The sequence below is a fragment of the Plectropomus leopardus genome, chromosome 5 (assembly GCF_026936395.1).
Source record: "Plectropomus leopardus strain MGB_pleo_1.0 chromosome 5, ASM2693639v1, whole genome shotgun sequence".
In the NCBI taxonomy this organism is placed as follows: domain Eukaryota; kingdom Metazoa; phylum Chordata; class Actinopteri; order Perciformes; family Serranidae; genus Plectropomus; species Plectropomus leopardus.
This window is the reverse complement of record NC_142180.1, coordinates 39014001-39034000: the sequence shown is the minus strand read 5'-3', so window position 1 is coordinate 39034000 and position 20000 is coordinate 39014001. Positions and strand designations below refer to the sequence as shown.

General features: G+C 46.8%; 1 protein-coding gene across 1 annotated transcript in view; it reads left to right on the top strand.

The window, feature by feature from the left end:
• Positions 1-15937, top strand: part of vcam1b (vascular cell adhesion molecule 1b) — a 23351-nt gene extending 7414 nt beyond the window's left edge. The window contains exons 7-10 of the mRNA XM_088078221.1: positions 7470-7772; positions 8307-8576; positions 13966-14226; positions 14764-15937. Coding sequence (XP_087934347.1) covers positions 7470-7772; positions 8307-8576; positions 13966-14226; positions 14764-14924 — 995 coding nt within the window. The 3' untranslated portion in view covers positions 14925-15937. The remainder of the gene's footprint in view (positions 1-7469; positions 7773-8306; positions 8577-13965; positions 14227-14763) is intronic.
• Positions 15938-20000: the final 4063 nt, after the last annotated feature.

Sequence of the window (20000 nt, the reverse complement as noted above, 5' to 3'; positions counted from 1 at the left end):
TGAGACACAGAGACACTGAGACACAGAGACAGAGACACAGATACTGTGAGACACAGAGACTGTGAGACTGTGAGACACAGAGACAGTGAGACACAGAGACACAGAGACTGTGAGACACTGAGACAGAGACAGTGAGACACAGAGACTGTGAGACACAGAGACAGTGAGACAGAGACACAGAGACACAGAGACACAGAGACAGAGAGACAGAGACAGAGAGACACAGAGACAGAGAGACACAGAGACTGTGAGACACAGAGACAGTGAGACAGAGACAGTGAGACACAGAGACAGTGAGACAGAGACAGTGAGACACAGAGACAGAGAGACAGAGACAGTGAGACACAGAGACAGTGAGACACAGAGACAGTGAGACAGAGACAGTGAGACACAGAGACAGTGGGACACAGAGACAGTGAGACAGTGAGACAGAGACAGTGAGACACAGAGACAGTGAGACAGAGACAGTGAGACACAGACAGTGAGACAGCGAGACAGTGAGACACAGAGACAGTGAGACAGTGAGACAGTGAGACAGTGAGACACAGAGACAGTGAGACAGTGAGACAAAGAGACACTGAGACACAGAGACACTGAGACACAGAGACAGTGAGACAGAGACAGTGAGACACAGAGACAGTGAGACAGTGAGATAGAGACAGTGAGACACAGAGACAGTGAGACACAGAGACAGTGAGACACAGAGACAGTGAGACAGAGACAGTGAGACACAGAGACAGTGGGACACAGAGACAGTGAGACAGAGACAGTGAGACACAGAGACAGCGAGACAGTGAGACACAGAGACAGTGAGACAGTGAGACACAGAGACAGAGACAGTGAGACAGTGAGACACAGAGACAGTGAGACACTGAGACAGAGACAGTGAGACACTGAGACACAGAGACACTGAGACACTGAGACACAGAGACACAGAGACACAGAGACACAGAGACAGTGAGACAGAGACAGAGAGACACAGAGACAGTGAGACACAGAGACAGTGAGACACAGAGACACAGAGACAGTGAGACAGAGACAGTGAGACACAGAGACAGTGAGACACAGAGACAGTGAGACAGAGACAGTGAGACAGTGAGACAGAGACAGTGAGACACAGAGACAGTGAGACAGAGACAGTGAGACACAGACAGTGAGACACAGAGACAGCGAGACAGTGAGACAGTGAGACAGTGAGACACAGAGACAGTGAGACACAGAGACAGAGACAGTGAGACACAGAGACAGTGAGACACAGAGACACTGAGACACAGAGACACTGAGACACTGAGACACAGAGACACAGAGACAGTGAGACACAGAGACAGTGAGACACAGAGACACTGAGACACAGAGACACAGAGACAGTGAGACACAGAGACAGTGAGACACTGAGACACAGAGACAGTGAGAAACAGAGACACTGAGACACAGAGACAGTGAGACACAGAGACACAGAGACACAGAGACACAGAGACAGTGAGACACAGACTGTGAGACACTGTGACACAGAGACACAGAGACAGTGAGACACTGAGACACAGAGAGTGTGAGACACTGTGACACAGAGACACAGAGACAGTGAGACACTGAGACACAGAGAGTGTGAGACACTGAGACAGTGAGACACAGAGACACTGAGACACAGAGACAGAGACACAGATACTGTGAGACACAGAGACTGTTAGACACTGAGACACAGAGACTGTGAGACTGTGAGACACAGAGACAGTGAGACACAGAGACACAGAGACTGTGAGACACTGAGACAGAGACAGTGAGACACAGAGACTGTGAGACACAGACAGTGAGACAGAGACAGTGAGACACAGAGACAGTGAGACACAGAGACTGTGAAACACAGACAGTGAGACAGAGACAGTGAGACACAGAGACAGTGAGACACAGAGGTAAATAAAAACAAAAGTCAGTAATAAGTCAAACTTTGTTGACGTGTTCAGTTTAAAGTCCAAAGACGAGATATTTACTCTTAAACCTTTTGGCATTTTTTGAAGACGGCATACTGCCGGTTTGGAAGGCTTGGTGTCATTTTGAAAAATTGGTGATTTTTTTGTTTACCTTCAAAAATTCAAGAAAATGTTTTGGCTTTTTAAAAATCAGTCATTAAAATTGTTTGAAAAAAATTGTTTTTTCCTTAAATTTAGGGATGTCTCAAGAAAACATGTTTGTGATTTTTTTTGTTACATTTGTTGGTTTAAAAACAACAAAAAAAAGCCATGGATTTGGAAGACATGTTTTTATTTTAAAAAAAATTTAAATTTCCAACAAAAAAGGTGATTTTTTATTTGATTTGAAAAGAAAAATCCTAAAAGTTTTTTTTATTAATAAGATAAAGTTTCAACCAGTCCAACCTTCAGCAGTTTTGTCCTCAGTCACCAAACTGTTCAAAGACAAGCTGGAGTCTCTCAGTGGGGACGAGCTGCAGACAGAAATGGATCAAGTTTATCAGTTTGAACGGTAAATATCTGCTCTCTCCATTCAGCCATCAGAGCAGAAAAACAGGACTTGTATTATTTCTGGGTGTCATTCTGGGCTTTTGACTCTGAATTTGTCATTTTGACTATTTTCCACCTGATGAGGTCATTTTGACCATATTTGGCATATGGAGGAAATACATGCTATTTCCACTAGGTGACCTGTCACAGTCAATGTAGCTGCTGATCACTGACATATCCCAGACTGTCAGCAGCTACACTCACACACTGAGGAGGAGGAGATTATCCTCTTTTTATCATATAAAAACATGGTGGCATCATGACAAAAAAACAGGGTTAAAAGGGTTAAAATTCTGAAATTAATGAATATTGGATATTTATGATTAGGACTGATTGAAGGTAGAAAATCTGCAGATGTCTGAACTCTGAGCAGCCCTGAACCGTCCAGACTCAATGTGATCCTGAGACATTCCTGCAGGTCTCACGGGGTCTCAGCCAAGGGGGACCACGTTAATCCTGGACTGGAGTCTTCCTTTTGGTCAGAGTCCAGAGGTCAGACGTCACACAGCTTCACTCCACTGTTGTTTCAACACTTCCTCCCTGTGAGCTTTAATCTGATCCCACGAGACAAACTGCTGCTCCGACCCACAGGAAGTGTGGGCCGCACAAACCACACACACACACACACACACACACACACACACACACACACACACACACACACACACAGAGAGAGTGTGTCCTCACCGCAGAGACGATCAAGAGTTGATGACGTTGAAGACTTTCAGCAGGAACATTCAACTCAACCTTCGTCTCACTCATGCAGACAGGACATTCAGTCAGAGGACGTCCTCACTGAGACACTCTCATCATGTCCTCTCTGTCCCAGCAAACAAAGTTCAAATTCAACTTTATTTAAAGCTCCAGTGTGTCAGATTTAGAGGGATTCAAGATAAGATGAGATGAGAAGAGATGAGAAGAGATAAGATAGAATAGAATAGAATAAAATAAGATAAAATAAGATGAGGTGAGAGGGACTAAAAAGAAGTCAGTCAGTGTTGTAAACATTTCTTTTCAAAACCACATTTTAACATCAACAACAGAAACACATCTCCTTTAAATCACTTTTTTAGTTGTTGGTACAATAAACAAACAAGCCTAAAATCATATCAAGTTCTCCTGCACTTAAAAAAGCCCTTTTCCTGTTAAACTTCTTGGTAGTAAGGTAATTAAAACAAAAAATATTTCTTTTATTTTTTTCAGTAAAAACCGACTGGACTGTCGGTAAATTCGGAGGGCTGCTGGAATGAACCTCTGGGTGTCAGAGCCCCTCTGGACACTCTGTCAGAGCAGACGGAGCAGCAGACTGCCGGTTAACGGCTCTCTGACGTTAATGCAGAGCATCAGGTTTATGAACGCTGCCGGAGTCAGAGGGCCCGACAGATAGAGCTGCACCACGCCGACTCTGCTTTGCTCTGTGGCTGTTGTCATGGAGACCGGAGACAGCTGACAAAGGCGGGATCCATGGAGGTGTCAATCAAAACCTGATCTGCCCTCACAGTCTGAGAAAGATAGATAGATAGATAGATAGATAGATAGATAGGTACTTTATTGATCCCGAGGGAAATTTAAGTAACCAGCAGCATAATAAACATACAGAATAGAATATAGACCAATAAATATATAAGCAATATATACAGAGAAAAAGAGAGATGCAGAATATGCAAAAACGCAAGATATAAAACAACAATAACAATAAAAACAGTGCAATACCAGTATGAACAGTGCAACAGTGCAAACAGTGTTTATCTGTGTGAGGAGGAGTTGAAGAGTCGTATGGCCTGTGGGACAAACGACTTCCTCAGCCTGTCAGTGGAGCAGGACAGGGACAGCAGCCTGTCACTGAAGACACTCCTCTGCCTGATGATGATGCCGTGCAGAGGGTGCTGGGCATTGTCCATGATGCAGAGCAGTTTGCTGAGAGTCCTTCTCTCTGCCACTGATGTGATCGAGTCCAGCTCTGTGCCGACCACAGAGCCAGCTTTTCTTACCAGCCTGTCCAGCCGAGAGGCGTCCCTCTTCTTGATGCTGCCTCCCCAGCACACCACAGCATAGAAGAGGACACTTGCCACAACAGACTGGTAGAACATCAGTAGGAGTTTCCGGCAGATTTTGAAGGACCCCAGCCTCCTCAAGAAGTAGAGCCTGCTCTGAGCCTTCTTGAGGAGGGTCTCGGTGTTGAAAGACTAGTCCAGTTTGTTGTCTAGCTGCAGCCCGAGGTATCTGTAGGTCCCGACCACATCAGACCCCTCAATGGAGATCTGTTGCATAGGCGGCCTGGACCTCCGTAAATCCACCACCATCTCCTTGGTCTTGGTAGTGTTGATCTGCAGATGGTTTGCCCTGCACCATGTCACAAAGTCCTCCACCAGGCTCCTGTACTCCCCCTCCTGTCCATCCCTGATACATCCCACGATTGCAGTGTCGTCAGAGTACTTCTGCACATGGCACGGCTCAGAGGTGTACTTAAAGTCTGATGTGTACAGAGTGAACAGGACAGGGGAAAGAACAGTCCCTTGTGGTGCGCCAGTGCTGCAGACCACCGTGTCAGAGGAGCAGTCCCTCAGCCTGACGTACTGAGGTCTCCCTGTGAGGTAGTCCGTAATCCAGGTCACCAGGTGTGATTCCACCCCCATATCTGCCAGCTTGTCTCTCAGTAGAGGGGGCTGGATCGTGAAAAATCAAAAAACATGATCCTCACAGCGCCACTCCCTGTGTCCAGATGAGAGTAAGCCCTGTGTAGCAGATACATGATGGCGTTGGCCCACCCCGACCTCCTCCTGGTAAGTTTAACTGGAGTGGGTCGAGTGCCTGGCGAACCTGGGGTCTGATGTGGTGCAGCAGGAGCCGTTCCAGGGTCTTCATAATGTGTGAAGTCAGGGCAACTGGTCTGTAGTCATTCAGCACACTGGGGTGTGCCTTCTTTGGAACTGGGATGAGGCAGGAAGTTTTCCATAGTAGAGGGACCCTCCCCAGTCGCAGGCTCAGGTTGAAGACATGCTGAAGAGGCTCCCCCAGTTCAGCAGCACAGAACTTGAGCATTCTTGGACACACCCTGTCTGGCCCTGCTGCCTTCTGTGGGCGGAGTCTCCTCAGCTCTCTACTGACCTGCTCTGCAGTGATGGTGGGGGGAGGGTGGGCATTGTCTACTGAGGGTTCAGCTGATGGTGTTGAAGAGGTGTGAAAGTGGGTGCCAAGAGCAGTAAGTGGGGGGTGTGTGTGGGGGAAAGCCTTTGCATCTAGCGGAGGAGGAGGAGGAGGAGAATCAAACCTGTTGTAGAAGTGGTTGAACTGGTTTGCTCTCACCCCATCCCCCTCTGCTGAGCCGTTGGTCTTTTTGTTGCAGCCTGTGATGGTTTTCATGCCATCCCAGACCTCCCTCATGCTGTTGTTGCCCAACTTCTGCTCCAGCTTCCTGCTGTAGGACTCCTTTGCTTCTCTCAGTCGGACCTTGAGTTCTCCCTGTACGCGCTTCAGCTCTGCCCGGTCTCTGTCTTTAAACGCCCTCTTTTTCTTGTTGAGGAGGTTTTTGACATCGCTGGTAATCCAGAGCTTGTTGTTAGGGAAGCAGCGCACAGTTTTGGTGGGAACAGCAATGTCCATGCAGAAGTTGAGGTAGTCCGTGGTGCAGTGTGTGACCCCCTCAATGTCCTCGCTGTGTGGTTCTTGTAGCACACTCCAGTCAGTACACTCAAAGCAGTCCCTCAGAGCATCCACTGCCTCTGGAGACCATTTCCTGAAGGAGCGTGTAGTTGTGGGTTCCCTGAGGACCCGTGGTTTGTATTGGGGCTGGAGAAGGACAAGATTATGGTCTGATTTCCCCAGTGGAGGAAGAGGAAAGGAACAGTATGCATCCTTCACATTGGCATAAAGGAGGTCTATTGTCTTGTTTTTCCTGGTCGGACAGTTAACAAACTGATGAAATGTTGGGAGAGTAGAGTCCAAGCTGACATGATTGAAATCACCAGAGATTGCAATGAAAGCCTCAGGGTGCTGTGTTTGCAGCGTCGCGATGTTAGAGTGGATGACGTCACATGCCACCTCCGCGTCTGCCCGCGGAGGAACGTAAACACAAACAGCAATGGCGTGGGAGAACTCTCTGGGCATGTAGTAAGGTCTGAGACTCACCGCAAGCAGCTCAATGTCCGGACAGCACACCGTCGCTTTTACAGTTACATGTCCCGGGTTGCACCATCTCTTGTTAATGAACAGTGCGAGTCCCCCGCCTTTGCGTTTGCCGGTTAGCTTAGCGTCCCTGTCCGCTCGTACAGTGGTGAATCCAGGCAAATCCACATTAGCATCCGGAGTGGTGCCGGTTAGCCACGTCTCCGTGAAGCACATCAGGCTACACTCCCTGTAGATTTTCTGGTTCTTCACCAGAGCCGCCAGCTCGTCGGTCTTGTCGGTCAGTGCGTTTACATTCCCCATTACGACGGATGGAATGGATGGCTTGTACCTCCACCGCTTTGCTTTCTGCCTAGCCTTCACCTTAGCGCCGGCTCTGCAGCCCCGGTACGGCCGTCTCAGCTCCTCTGGTACAAAGCAAAAGCTGCCGGTTTTCCCCATTGTCTGGAGAGAGAGCAGCTGTCCCCTTGAATAAACAAGGTTTTTTCTTCCAGGAGATAAAATATCCATCGGATATAATAAGAACTGCCCAGTATGTGCAGTATAAAAGTGAAGAGGAGGAAAAGTTGAAAAAAAAATAGCGATGAAAAACACAAGTTAAACTACAGCTACTGGTAAGGCGAGTTTCTAACCGATGGGATATTTCAGCTGTGAAAGTCTGTTTCAGGAAACGTTCCCAGACGGTTTAACAGAACGTTCTCCATAACAAACATCTGTCTCATCCCGTCAGAGACAAAAACAAATTGTCAATGTGATCCTGGCACAAACAGGAAGTGATGTCATGACCTCTGCCATGGTTCTAATCTTTGTTCGGATGTTCCTCTCCAGCGTTCCCGTCTGATCCAGTTCTGGAGGATCCCGGTCCCGTCCTGCTGGGTCAGGAGGCGGTCCTCCACTGTAACATCAGCGGGGTCTTCTCAGCCAATCAGATGAGGGTGTCATGGCTGTCAGGGAACATGACGCTGACCTCGGAGACCTTCAGGTTCTCTGGTTCCCTGCAAAACGTCTCATCTGTCCTCCGACTCCGCGTCCAGGAGGACCAGCAGGTCCTGAACTGCCGAGCCGAGCTGCTGACGAAGGATGGAGATGAGTGGAGGACCAAGACGTCCAGCATCCCCCTGCAGGTTCACTGTGAGTGTCTCCAAAATAATAGAGCCCCGGTCAGAGACTGCAGGCTTTTATTGTGAAGCAGCTGCTCCATCCAGGTTTTTAGATTTACGTTTCAAAAATCTCAGATTCAGGTTTTAATAATCTCAGGTTAAGGTTTTGATCACCTCAGGTAAAAAAAATTGACAATTTCAGAGTCAGGTTTCGATCATCTCAGGTTAAGGTTTTAAAAATTTCAGGTTAAGGTTTTGATCATCTCAGATTCAGGTTTTGATCATCCCAAGTTACGGTTTTAATAATCTCAAGTTAAGGTTTTAATAATGAGAGGTTCAGGTTTTGATCTCAGATTTAGATTTTGATAATCTCAGGCTAAGGTTTTGCTAATGTCAGGATCAAGTTTTAATAATTTCAGATTCAGGTTTTGTTAACCTCAGGTTCAGGTTTTGATTATCTCAGATTTAGGTTTTAACAATCTCTGGATCAGGTTTTAATAATCTCAAATTCAGGAGATTATTCTAAGATTCAGATTTTGTTAATCTGGGTTCGGGTGTGTTCCAGATCCTCCGAAGAGAACCTCCCTCTCTGTGAGTCCAGGTGAGCAGGTGATGGAGGGTCAGCAGGTGACATTTACGTGCCACTCAGATGGAGCTCCGCCCACCACGCTGGTGCTGAGGAGGGAGGGGGCGGAGCTTCAGAGGACTGACCCCACCTCCTCCTCACTCTCCTTCAGCCTGTCCTCAGCCCAGCTGGAAGACTCCGCCCACTACCAGTGTGAGGCCTCCAACCAGTACGGCTCCCAGCTGGTCACCAGCTCTGTCACCATCACAGGTACTGGCCTCACTGGTTACTAGTTTATTACTGGTTTTACAGACTCTTACAGGTTTCACTATTTTATCAAAATGTTTTCATTGTTTTTTTTACTGTTCTTTACTGGTTTCACTGTTTTCTATGTTTTCACTGTTTTTTTCTGTTGTTTGTTTTACTGGTTTTCACAGTTTTTTTAACTGGTTTTATTGGTTTATACTAGTTTCACTTTTTTTTACTGGCTTCACCGCTTTTTACTGGTTTTACTGTTTTCACTGTTTTTAAATGGTTTTCGCTGGTTTCATGATATCACGTTGTGAGTAGTAGACATGTCTGAACACACTGATACCTGTTCTCCACCAACATGGACCTGGTTCTGTTCTGGTTCCTGTTGGAAAGAGACGATGGAGGTGAGAAACCCTCTATAAAAAGCTCCTGCAGCGTCTCAGTAACAGCCGGATCACATTTATTTGGGGTAAACACGGACGTTTGTGGTGACAGAACAAACGTCTGCAGGTTGTCATTCTGGTCTGAGATGTTTTGTTTTGTTCAGTGGTGTGACGCTGTGCAGATGGTTCATCGTGGATCAAATAAGTTTGACTGAGAACTGGAGGAAACTTTTGGCTGGTTCATTAGACAGCACCAAGGGTCCAGGAACCCTGAAGTGGGGTGGTTCATGAGCTGGTCTGGTGTAGAGGGAGTCTGAGTGGACCCAGGATGGAGCCCTTCAGGACTCTTCAGACCTGCTTGTTGTTTCCTGAGTTGTTGTGATGGCTGTTATCTGACGAGTCGACCTCTCACTCCCTCACATGACGCTGAGCTGCTGAGGACAGAAATAGACTCTGACTCCTCTGCTGAGTCATGTGTCCAGTACTCAGAGCCTCCTGATGGGGACCAGACTGAGCCGGCCCCGCCATTCTGACTCTGTGGGGGGGTCCTCACCTGAGGAGGCGCACAGCCGCTTCGGACAAATGGAAAGTGGTGGAGGTTTACAACGACAAATGGTCTCAGGATTTTATTTGAATGTCTTCTGACAGTTCGTCAGCCAGTTTGTCCAAATTGTTTTATTTTTTTAAACATTAGTTTTTGTTTTTTTCAGAAGATATTCACACAAATATTCAAACACACAAACCTGACCCCCTCACCAGGCGCCAAAACATAATTCATTTATATATTCATTCATTCCATCATTAATATATATATATATATATATATATATATATATATGTATATATATATATATATAAACAAAGAAGCTGATCAAGAAGCAGAATACAAAACTTTATATACATATACATATACATTTATATAATGGGCTAAATAAAATTGATGACATAAAAACACTCAGACACACTGTATGTACACACAGAAACAGGCCTGTCAAGCACACACACTTATGAATATATCCACACTTTAAAATAAAGACAGATGTGTGAATCTTTTTTTATGGAGTGAAAGAACAAACAGCCTTTTTGATTCTGAAGGTCAGACTGCAGGTCCGAGTCAGGTGATGACTGCAGGTCCGAGTCAGGTGATGACTGCAGGTCCGAGTCAGGTGATGACTGCAGGTCAGAGTCAGGTGATGACTGCAGGTCAGAGTCAGGTGATGACTCCAGGTCCGAGTCAGGTGATGACTGCAGGTCAGTGTCAGGTGATGACTGCAGGTCAGAGTCAGGTGATGACTGCAGGTCAGAGTCAGGTGATGACTGCAGGTCCGAGTCAGGTGATGACTGCAGGTCAGTGTCAGGTGATGACTGCAGGTCAGCGTCAGGTGATGAATGCAGGTCAGCGTCAGGTGATGACTGGAGGTCCGAGTCAGGTGATGACTGCAGGTCAGTGTCAGGTGATGACTGCAGGTCAGAGTCAGGTGATGACTGCAGGTCCGAGTCAGGTGATGACTGCAGGTCAGTGTCAGGTGATGACTGCAGGTCAGCGTCAGGTGATGAATGCAGGTCAGCGTCAGGTGATGACTGGAGGTCAGCGTCAGGTGATGACTGCAGGTCAGTGTCAGGTGATGACTGCAGGTCAGAGTCAGGTGATGACTGCAGGTCCGAGTCAGGTGATGACTGCAGGTCAGTGTCAGGTGATGACTGCAGGTCAGAGTCAGGTGATGAATGCAGGTCAGCGTCAGGTGATGACTGGAGGTCAGCGTCAGGTGATGACTGCAGGTCAGCATCAGGTGATGACTGCAGGTCAGAGTCAGGTGATGACTGGAGGTCAGTGTCAGGTGATGACTGCAGGTCAGCGTCAGGTGATGACTGGAGGTCAGAGTCAGGTGATGACTGCAGGTCAGAATTAGGTGATGACTGGAGGTTAGCATCAGGTGATGACTGCAGGTCAGCGTAAGGTGATGACTGCAGGTCAGAGTCAGGTGATGACTGCAGGTCAGAGTCAGGTGATGACTGGAGGTCAGCGTCAGGTGATGACTGTAGGTCAGTGTAAGGTGATGGCTGTAGGTCAGCGGGTTCACATCAGCAGCTTCACAGCTTCAGCTCCTCAGGCTTTTATCTGTGACTTGCCCTCAGCTCTCAGCAGCAGCTTGTTACACTCACCTTAAACAAAACCTCCACCTCTCACACCACCACACAACCACCTCCAGAAAGTAACTGAAACAGAAAAAATAAAAACCTGATCCTGTGATATGAACGACCTCTTCAACCTAATTTCTTGAGAATCCCTCATTTTTTATTATTTTTATTTTTTCTGTGTTGTTTTGTGGTCTGTGTGCAGAGATCCCACTACTGAGACGTCTGCAGACACTACAGCATTTTGATTACTCTGCTCTTTTTTATTCCCCCGAAAATGGAAAGAAACAGACTCAGACTCGACGGAAACGGAAACAAGGCCAGCAGGCCTTTTGTTTCTCTCGCTGTCTGTATTGGTTTGCATGACTATGAAGGGATGAGACTGCACCTCAAAAATGAAAGGAAATTAAAAGAAATAAAAACTGATAAATACAGAGTGAGTGAGGAGGACGGCAAAGTTAAGTTTCACATTTGAACAGGACGCTTTGATTTGATTCTGTAAACTGCAAACTGATGTGAGAGTAACTGATCGTCAGCTGATCAGAGTCAAATCAAAAGAGGAAAAACAGTCAGAGCTGACCTCTGACCTCTGAGGGTGTCAGAGCAGCTCGGTCTCAGACTCAGAGACTCGCTGCAGGACTCAGAGACAAACTGCTGATGTCTGAAACAAACTCTTTGGGAGGTTTTCAGTCAGCACATGAAGACGTAGAAACTGGTATTGTTGTTTCTGCAGCAGCGAGGACATTCTGTCTCTGAGCTGCTGTTTTATCTCAGCTCTTCACTCTGTGACTCCAAACTCCCTCTGAGTGTTTGACCCCACAATCCTCCTCTGCACTCTGGCACGCCGCTCGCTGCGGGAAACAGCGTCTCAGCTGAACTCGGCTCATAAAATGTTTCTACTCTCTTCAGTTGGGCTGTTTGAGGTGTTTTTGTGCTCATGATTTCAGTCTGTCCATCTATCCGTCCTCACGAACACCTTGAAGGAGTTTCTTCAAATTTGACGCAAACTTCCACTTTGAGTTAGAGATCAGCTGATTAGAGTCTGGCGGTCAGAGGTCAAAGGTCACTGTGAGCTCATGTTGTATTCTCGTGTTCAGATGGTTCTCTGTCAGCGAAACAATGTGCCAGTTTGCACTCTCTATAAAAAAATAATATTTAATAAATATATTTAAGAACAACAAGCAAAAAGAAAAACAATAACAAGAAATAAATAAATAAATAGAAATAAGAGAAAATAAAATATGAAAATGAAAAAGGCTGTCAGATGTCGCTGTAGTGTTATGAAGAATCGGTTAATCTCATTGAACAGGTCTGTTAAGGGTTAATGTGTCTCTTCTCACTGAAGATGTCTTCTGAGTGTCAAATCTTTGAGTTGACTTTGACAGACTCTGGAGAGATGGACTCTGACTGAAGAGTCGGACCCTGATTAAAGAGACAGACCCTTATTGAAAAGACGGACTCTGACTAAAGAGACGGACTCTATAAGATGGACTCTGACTGAAGAGATGGACCCTGATTGAAGAGACAGACTCAGATTGAAGAGACGGACTCTGATTGAAGAGACGGACTCTGACTGAAGAGACAGACTCTGAAGAGATGGACTCTGTAGAGACGGACTCTGTAGAGACGGACTCTGAAGAGACAGACTTTGATTGAAGAGACGGACTCTGACTGAAGAGACGGACTCTGACTGAAGATACGGACTCAGACTGAAGAGACGGACTCTGACTGAAAAGACAAACTCTGACTGAAGAGACGGACTCTGACTGAAGATACGGACTCAGACTGAAGAGACGGACTCTGACTGAAAAGACAAACTCTGACTGAAGAGACGGACTCTGATTGAAGAGACGGACTCTGACTGAAGAGACAGACTCTGAAGAGATGGACTCTGTAGAGACGGACTCTGAAGAGAAGGACTCTGAAGAGACAGACTTTAAGTGAAGAGACGGAGTCTGACTAAAGAGACAGACTCTGATTGAAGAGACAGACTCAAGAGACAGAGAGACAGTGAGAGACTCTGACTTAAGTGAGAGACTGACTACAGAGATGAACTCTCAAGTGAGAGACTCTGACTGAAGAGACGGACTCTGAAGAAAAGGACTCTGATTGAAGGGACGGACTCTGACTGAAGAGACAGAGTCTGAAGAGACTGACTCCAAAAAAGGAGAGACGGACTCCGACTGAAAGGACACGGACTCTGACTAAAGAGACTAACTCTGAAGAGAGGGACTCTGACAAGACGGATTCTGACTGAAGAGACGGTCTCTGAAAACGTGTCCAGTTACTGATGTTAAAACAAACGTGTTTAGACCATGTATGTATTATAAGGAAGTCTGGATACAGCTGTGGGAGCGGGGCCTCGTTCATTCCTATGAGAGCTGCTCAGTCGTGCATGAGGCAGAAAAAGCTCTTTTTCCGGGTTAAGAAATGTTTCAAATCCGATTACTGGCCCATTGAGTGGTGTAGTAGAGATTAATGGCAACCAAATGCTGCCGAGCGGTTAACTCCGGCGGAGTGGCCAACTTTTGGATTAGCGCCTCCGTTAGCTTGAATGGCAGTCTAAAAAATTAAATCTTGCAGCTCTTTTAGACTTTCCAAATGTTATCGAACCGGATGGTTTCCATCCAGACAGGGATAGAAGAAATTTTGTGGGTTTTGATGCTCACAAAAAATGATTTACTGATTTACAGACGTCTCTTTCCTCATGTTAGTCAACGTGGAAAAGTCTTTCTGGGTCAGTGTCATCATGTGACTGGCTCAAACGGTGTTAATCCACTTCCTCAGAAGCTTGGTTCAGACTTTATGTTTTTTATCTTCAGGTCACATCCTGTCGCTCTGAGAGTCATGTGACCAGTTTCTAATCAATCCGCTGTCTTTTGGTGCAGCTCCTCCGAGGAACACCACTGTCCTCGTCCTGCCGTCTACGGTGGTCCAGGAGGGACAAAATGTCACTATCTGCTGCCAGACCATCAGCTTTCCACCGTCTGCCATTGTCCTGAAGAAGTTGACCAACGGGACGGAGCTGTTCTCCACCAACGGCACCTTCCTATTGGTCAACGTCACTGCCAAAGACTCCGGGCTGTACCAGGTCAATGTGAGCAACCAGCTCGGGTACCAGCTCCAAGTCTTCAGCCTCAGCGTCAGAGGTCAGTCAGACCAGTAAAACCAGTTATAACAGTCAGATCAGTAAGACCAGTCAAACCAGTTATACCAGTCAGACCAGTTATACCAGTCACATCAGTAAGACCAGTCAAACCAGTTAGACTAATCAAACCAGTTAGACCAGTCAGACTAGTTAAACCAGTCAGACCAGTGAAACCAGTTAGACCAGTCAGTACCAGGTTCAAGTCTTTAGCCTCAGTGTCAGAGGTCAATCACACCAGTAAGACCCCCCCAGTCCTTATAATGCTCTGAAGTCATTATTGTTTAAATAATACACATATAGAAAGCTGTTATATAGTGATAAAAAGAACCAATAAGGAGCGTCGATGGTTGTTTCAGAGAATGTCTGGTTTTTAAATCTACCTCAAAGTCCTGGAAAAGTATATTACAATATGTGTCTGACCCCTGAGTTTATGTCTGATGGTGAAAATGGTGTATTTCAATTTTGTGTATTTTTATGTTTGGTGAAATCGATGTATCTGTTTTGTTTTGTTGTGAAGTTTTTGTCTTGCTGGTTTCAGAGAGAAGCTCCAGTCCTCCTCCCAGTCTCACTGCTTACATTGTCCCAGTTCTCTGTGCCGCCACTGGGCTCGCAGCCTCTGCTCTGCTCCTCGAATACTTGAGGAGATCCAGGAAGAAAGGCTTCTACCAGCTGCCCCAGTCTGCCCCCCCCTCAGCCTGAAGCCCGCACTGGGCTACTAACTCCCGCCATGTGGCTACCACCTCCCAACATGTGGCTACCACCTTGCAACAAGTGGCTACTAACTCCAAACATGTGGCCACTGCTTGTTTCCCAAAAACATGGCCACCACCTCCTGATATGTGACTTCCATCTGTTTCAGCACAATATTTAATTATCTCATCACGTAGCTACTATGTTCCAACACGTGGCTACCAAAGTCCAAACCATGTTCGCATCATTCTAGGACATCACAACATACGACTACTTCTTCAGCCCATGGTAACCACGCATCAACTTGTATTTTTATAACTACCCAATGGCTGGCTATCACCTCCCAACACATGGCTACCAAGTTCCAACATTTGGCTATCACTTTCTCAGATGTGGCTTCAATATCCAAATATGTGACTACCACTTCCCCTACTACCACAACTTTCATATCACAACATATGGATACTATCCTCTGACATGTGGCTACCATTTGCCAACATGTGGCTAATAACTCCCAACATGTGGCTTCTACCTGTCTTTATCCCAAACATGTGGTTACCACCTGTTATTAACATTTTTATGTCTAAGCGTGTGGATACTAACTCCCACCATGTGGCTCCTGGTCTCTGTCAAAGAGTCTGGTCAGCGGTGGTCTGTCAGTGTCTCTCGCCAGTATACTGTCCCTTTAACGTCCTGAGGATGGACAGACAGCAGGACAGCTTCTCTGAATCAGACCTTTTACTTTTCTAACGTGTCAGAAGCAACACGCTAGACTGCTGCGTGTTTTTGGCATGGGCTTGCAGTGCTGGGTCAGGGGTTATTATGGGCTGGATCGTACTGGGTCAGGGGTTATTATGGGCTGGATCGTACTGGGTCAGGGGTTATTATGGGCTGGATCGTACTGGGTCAGGGGTTATTATGGGCTGGATCGTACTGGGTCAGGGGTTATTATGGGCTGGATCTCTGCTGTGAGCTGAATGTAGATTTTGTTTCTCTGCTTTTATTAAAGATATTTATTTCTTCTTGCGTGTTGTTTGTGTGTTTCCTGTGATCGGGTCTTTCTCCTCGCTCTGGCTCCGTGTTTACTGGAAGTCTGCAGGACGGCTCAGCCGTTACCATGGCGACTGCAGGCCGGCGTTAACATCATCGGTCCTCCTGACGACCAACAGACCGGCTGTGTTTGTGTTTCAGAGAGTTTAACTCTTTCACGACCATCCTCCTCCTCTTCCTGCTTCTCCTCCTCCTGTCTCTCTCTCCTCTTCCTCTCCTCTCCTCCGCCTCTCTCCTTCTCCTTTCTCTCTCCTCCTCTCTCCTCCTCCTCTCTCCTTCTCCTTTCTCTCTCCTCCTCCTCTTCTCTCTCTCTCTCCTCCTCCTCTCTCCTTCCCCTGTCTCTCTCCTCCTCTCTCCTCCTCCTCTTCTCTCTCTCTCTCCTCCTACTCTCTCCTTCCCGTCTCTCTCTTCCTCTCTCCTCCTCCTCTTCTCTCTCTCTCTCCTCCTCCTCTCTCCTTCCCCTGTCTCTCTCCTCCTCTCTCCTCCTCCTCTTCTCTCTCTCTCTCCTCCTCCTCTCTACTTCCCCTATCTCTCTCCTCCTCTCTCTCTCCTCCTCTCTCCTCCTCCTCTTCTCTCTCTCTCTCCTCCTCTCTCCTCCTCCTCTTCTCTCTCTCTCTCCTCCTCTCTCCCCCTCCTCTTCTCTCTCTCTCTCCTCCTCCTTTCTCTCTCCTCCTCTCTCCTCTCCTTCTCCTCCTCTCTCCTCCTCGGAGGCGTGGAGCTGTTGTGGAGCTGCGGTGGGTCATGTGACACTAACTGGGCCGTCTCCATGGCGACGGTGCAGGCTGTGAGGAGGAGCTGGTTAAAGCTGCTGATGGAGGATTGATTTGTTTTTACAGGTTTCATGTTTGTGTTAACAGTGAGGAGGTCAAAGATCTCCTCCCTCTCCTCCTCCTCCTCCTCCTCCTCTCTGCAGATTCAGCTGAATCTCTTTAAACTCTGATAAATGTGTTTTTCCCCCGCTGGCCCCGTGACCTCTGACCTCTGCTCGGCGTTATGCTGCGTCTCCTCATTTTAATCTGTCGGCATTTCCTGTCTCCTTTCCCTGAAGAGGCTCCTCCTCCTCCTCCTCCAGACTCATCACGCCTTCATCATCACAGACCTCCTCCTCCTCCTCCTCCAGACTCATCACGCCTTCATCATCACAGACTTCCTCCTCCTCCTCCTCCTCCTCCAGACTCATCGTGTCTTCATCATCACAGACCTCCTCCTCCTCCTCCTCCTCCAGACTCATCACGCCTTCATCATCACAGACCTCCTCCTCCTCCTCCTCCAGACTCATCACGCCTTCATCATCACAGACCTCCTCCTCCTCCTCCAGACTCATCACACCTTCATCATCACAGACCTCCTCCTCCTCCTCCTCCTCCAGACTCATTGTGTCTTCATCATCACAGACCTCCTCCTCCTCCAGACTCATCACACCTTCATCATCACAGACCTCCTCCTCCTCCTCCTCCTCCAGACTCATTGTGTCTTCATCATCACAGACCTCCTCCTCCTCCAGACTCATCACGCCTTCATCATCACAGACCTTCTCCTCCTCCTCCAGACTCATCACGCCTTCATCATCACAGACCTCCTCCTCCTCCTCCAGACTCATTACGCCTTCATCATCACAGACCTCCTCCTCCTCCTCCAGACTCATTACGCCTTCATCATCACAGACCTCCTCCTCCTCCTCCTCCTCCAGACTCATCACGTCTTCATCATCACAGACTGCTTCCTCCTCCTCCTCCAGACTCATCACGTCTTTGTCATCACAGACCTCCTCCTCCTCCTCCTCCAAACACATCGTGTCTTCATCATCACAGACCTCCTCCTCCTCCCCCTCCTCCTCCAATATCAAACATTTCCACCTGACAGAACAAACAATCAAAACAAATAATTTGTTTCACTCAGAGGAGACTGCAGAGTCCCTGAGACCTGGTCCTGGTCCACCTCCTGTCACTGCACTGACCAGTCCTGGTCCACCTCCTGCAGCCGCTGTGACCTGTGAGCAGAGGAGGACGGCGCTGTTGCTGATGGAGCGTCGGCATCTTCTTCTGATGAGGTTGCTGAGGTTTGTGGTTGCCATGGAAACTGATGAGTAATTCCTCTCATCACTGTGCACGCGTGCACACACACACACACCCACCCACCCACCCACACACACACACACACACACACACACACACACACACACACACACACACACACACACACACACACACACACCCACACACACACACACACACACACACACACACACACACACACACACACACACACACACACACACACACACACACACACACACACACACCCACACACACACACACACACACACACACACACACACACCCACACACACACACACACACACACCCACACACACACACACACACACACACACACACACACACACACACACACACACACACACACACACACACACACACACACACACACACACACACACACACACACACACACACACACACACACCCACACACAGGGACACACACTGTGTTTTTCTTTTTGGAAATAACGCTGAGTTTCACATGAACACACAGACTGTCCATCTGTCAGTCTGTCCATCTGTCCATCTGTCCATCTGTCCACACAAATAATATTGAGACAGTTCTGTCTTTATAACTCCTGGACTGGTTTCACTGCTGTGTGATTCTGAGCTGTTTTAGTGTTTTTTTTAGGAGCAGGACGAGCAGCGATCACCGGGGTTGGACCAGACAGAGGACGGAGACAGAGAGTAAAGAGACAGGAGGACAGGATGGAGCAGTGGCAGCTCAGACTTTGTCCTCTGTGACGTCACAGAGTCAACAGACAGCTGAGAGGCTCCTCAGAGGGAAGAGAGGACACTTTACTGTCAGAGCTGAGACGCCCCCTGCTGCTCACATCACCACAACTCAGGCTTTTATTCTGAAAGAAGAGGGACAGAGAGACAGAGGGACAGTCCACAGTAGTGTATACAGTCAGTGATGTGTGTCCTTGCTGTTGGACAGTAAAGTGTTAAATGGACATCATGATGGATGTGTCGATGTCTCGCTCTCAGCTCTTTAAGATACAAAACTTCAAATCACCGAAAACATCAATAAACGTTCCTGAAATACACAACACATTCTCCAGGTTCTCCAGGTTTTCCAGGTTCTCCCACTTTGACGTGCACATCAGTGATGACACGTCACTCTCATCATCTGGATTTCTTACCAAAGTTTCATCTTATTATCTGCAGGAGATTCATTTCAGACTCGACACAATGAGTCAAACTCTCATCTTTGCACTTTGAACTCATGAAATACGTTTGTGTGTATACTTTTTATCCTTCAATATTTTGCAGAACACACTTTAATAAATAAATAACAACTGCCACCAGAGGACATTTAATGAGCTAACAAAATATTTGTTTACCATTTATACATTTATTTATAAACTTTATTTGTATAGCGTTTTTCATACAATTTCACATTTCAAATGCAGCCCAACATGCTTTACAAGAAAAACGAATCACATGCATCACGTGCTTCACAAATAAAGACGTAAAGATACGATAAAACCTGCATTTCAAGATAAATATGAATAAAATATAATAATCATTATTTTTACTATTTTTATTATATTTTATATTTTTACTGATTAAACAACGTAAAAAGGGAAAATGTTATGAGCAGAATCATGTGGCTCTACACGTACTCTCAGTAGTACATAAACTATTTGGGTATAATGACCTCAATCAGTCAGTAGCGTGCAGCAGTAGTAGAGTAAGTAGTACTAGTAGTTTTTAGTTGTTGCTGTAATAGTAGTAGTAGTAGTACTAGTAGCAGTAGCAGTATTTAGTCAGTAGTTATAGTATAAATGGTAGTATTTAGTTTTAGTAACAGTAGTTCTGGAAGTATTCAGTTGTAGTAACAGTAGTTCTTAGTAGTAGTAACAGTAGTGCTGGCAGTATTCAATTGTAGTAACAGTGGTATTGGTAGCATTCAGTTGTGGTAACAGTAGTACTGGTAGTTTTTCGTTGTAGTAACAGTAGTTCTGGTAGTT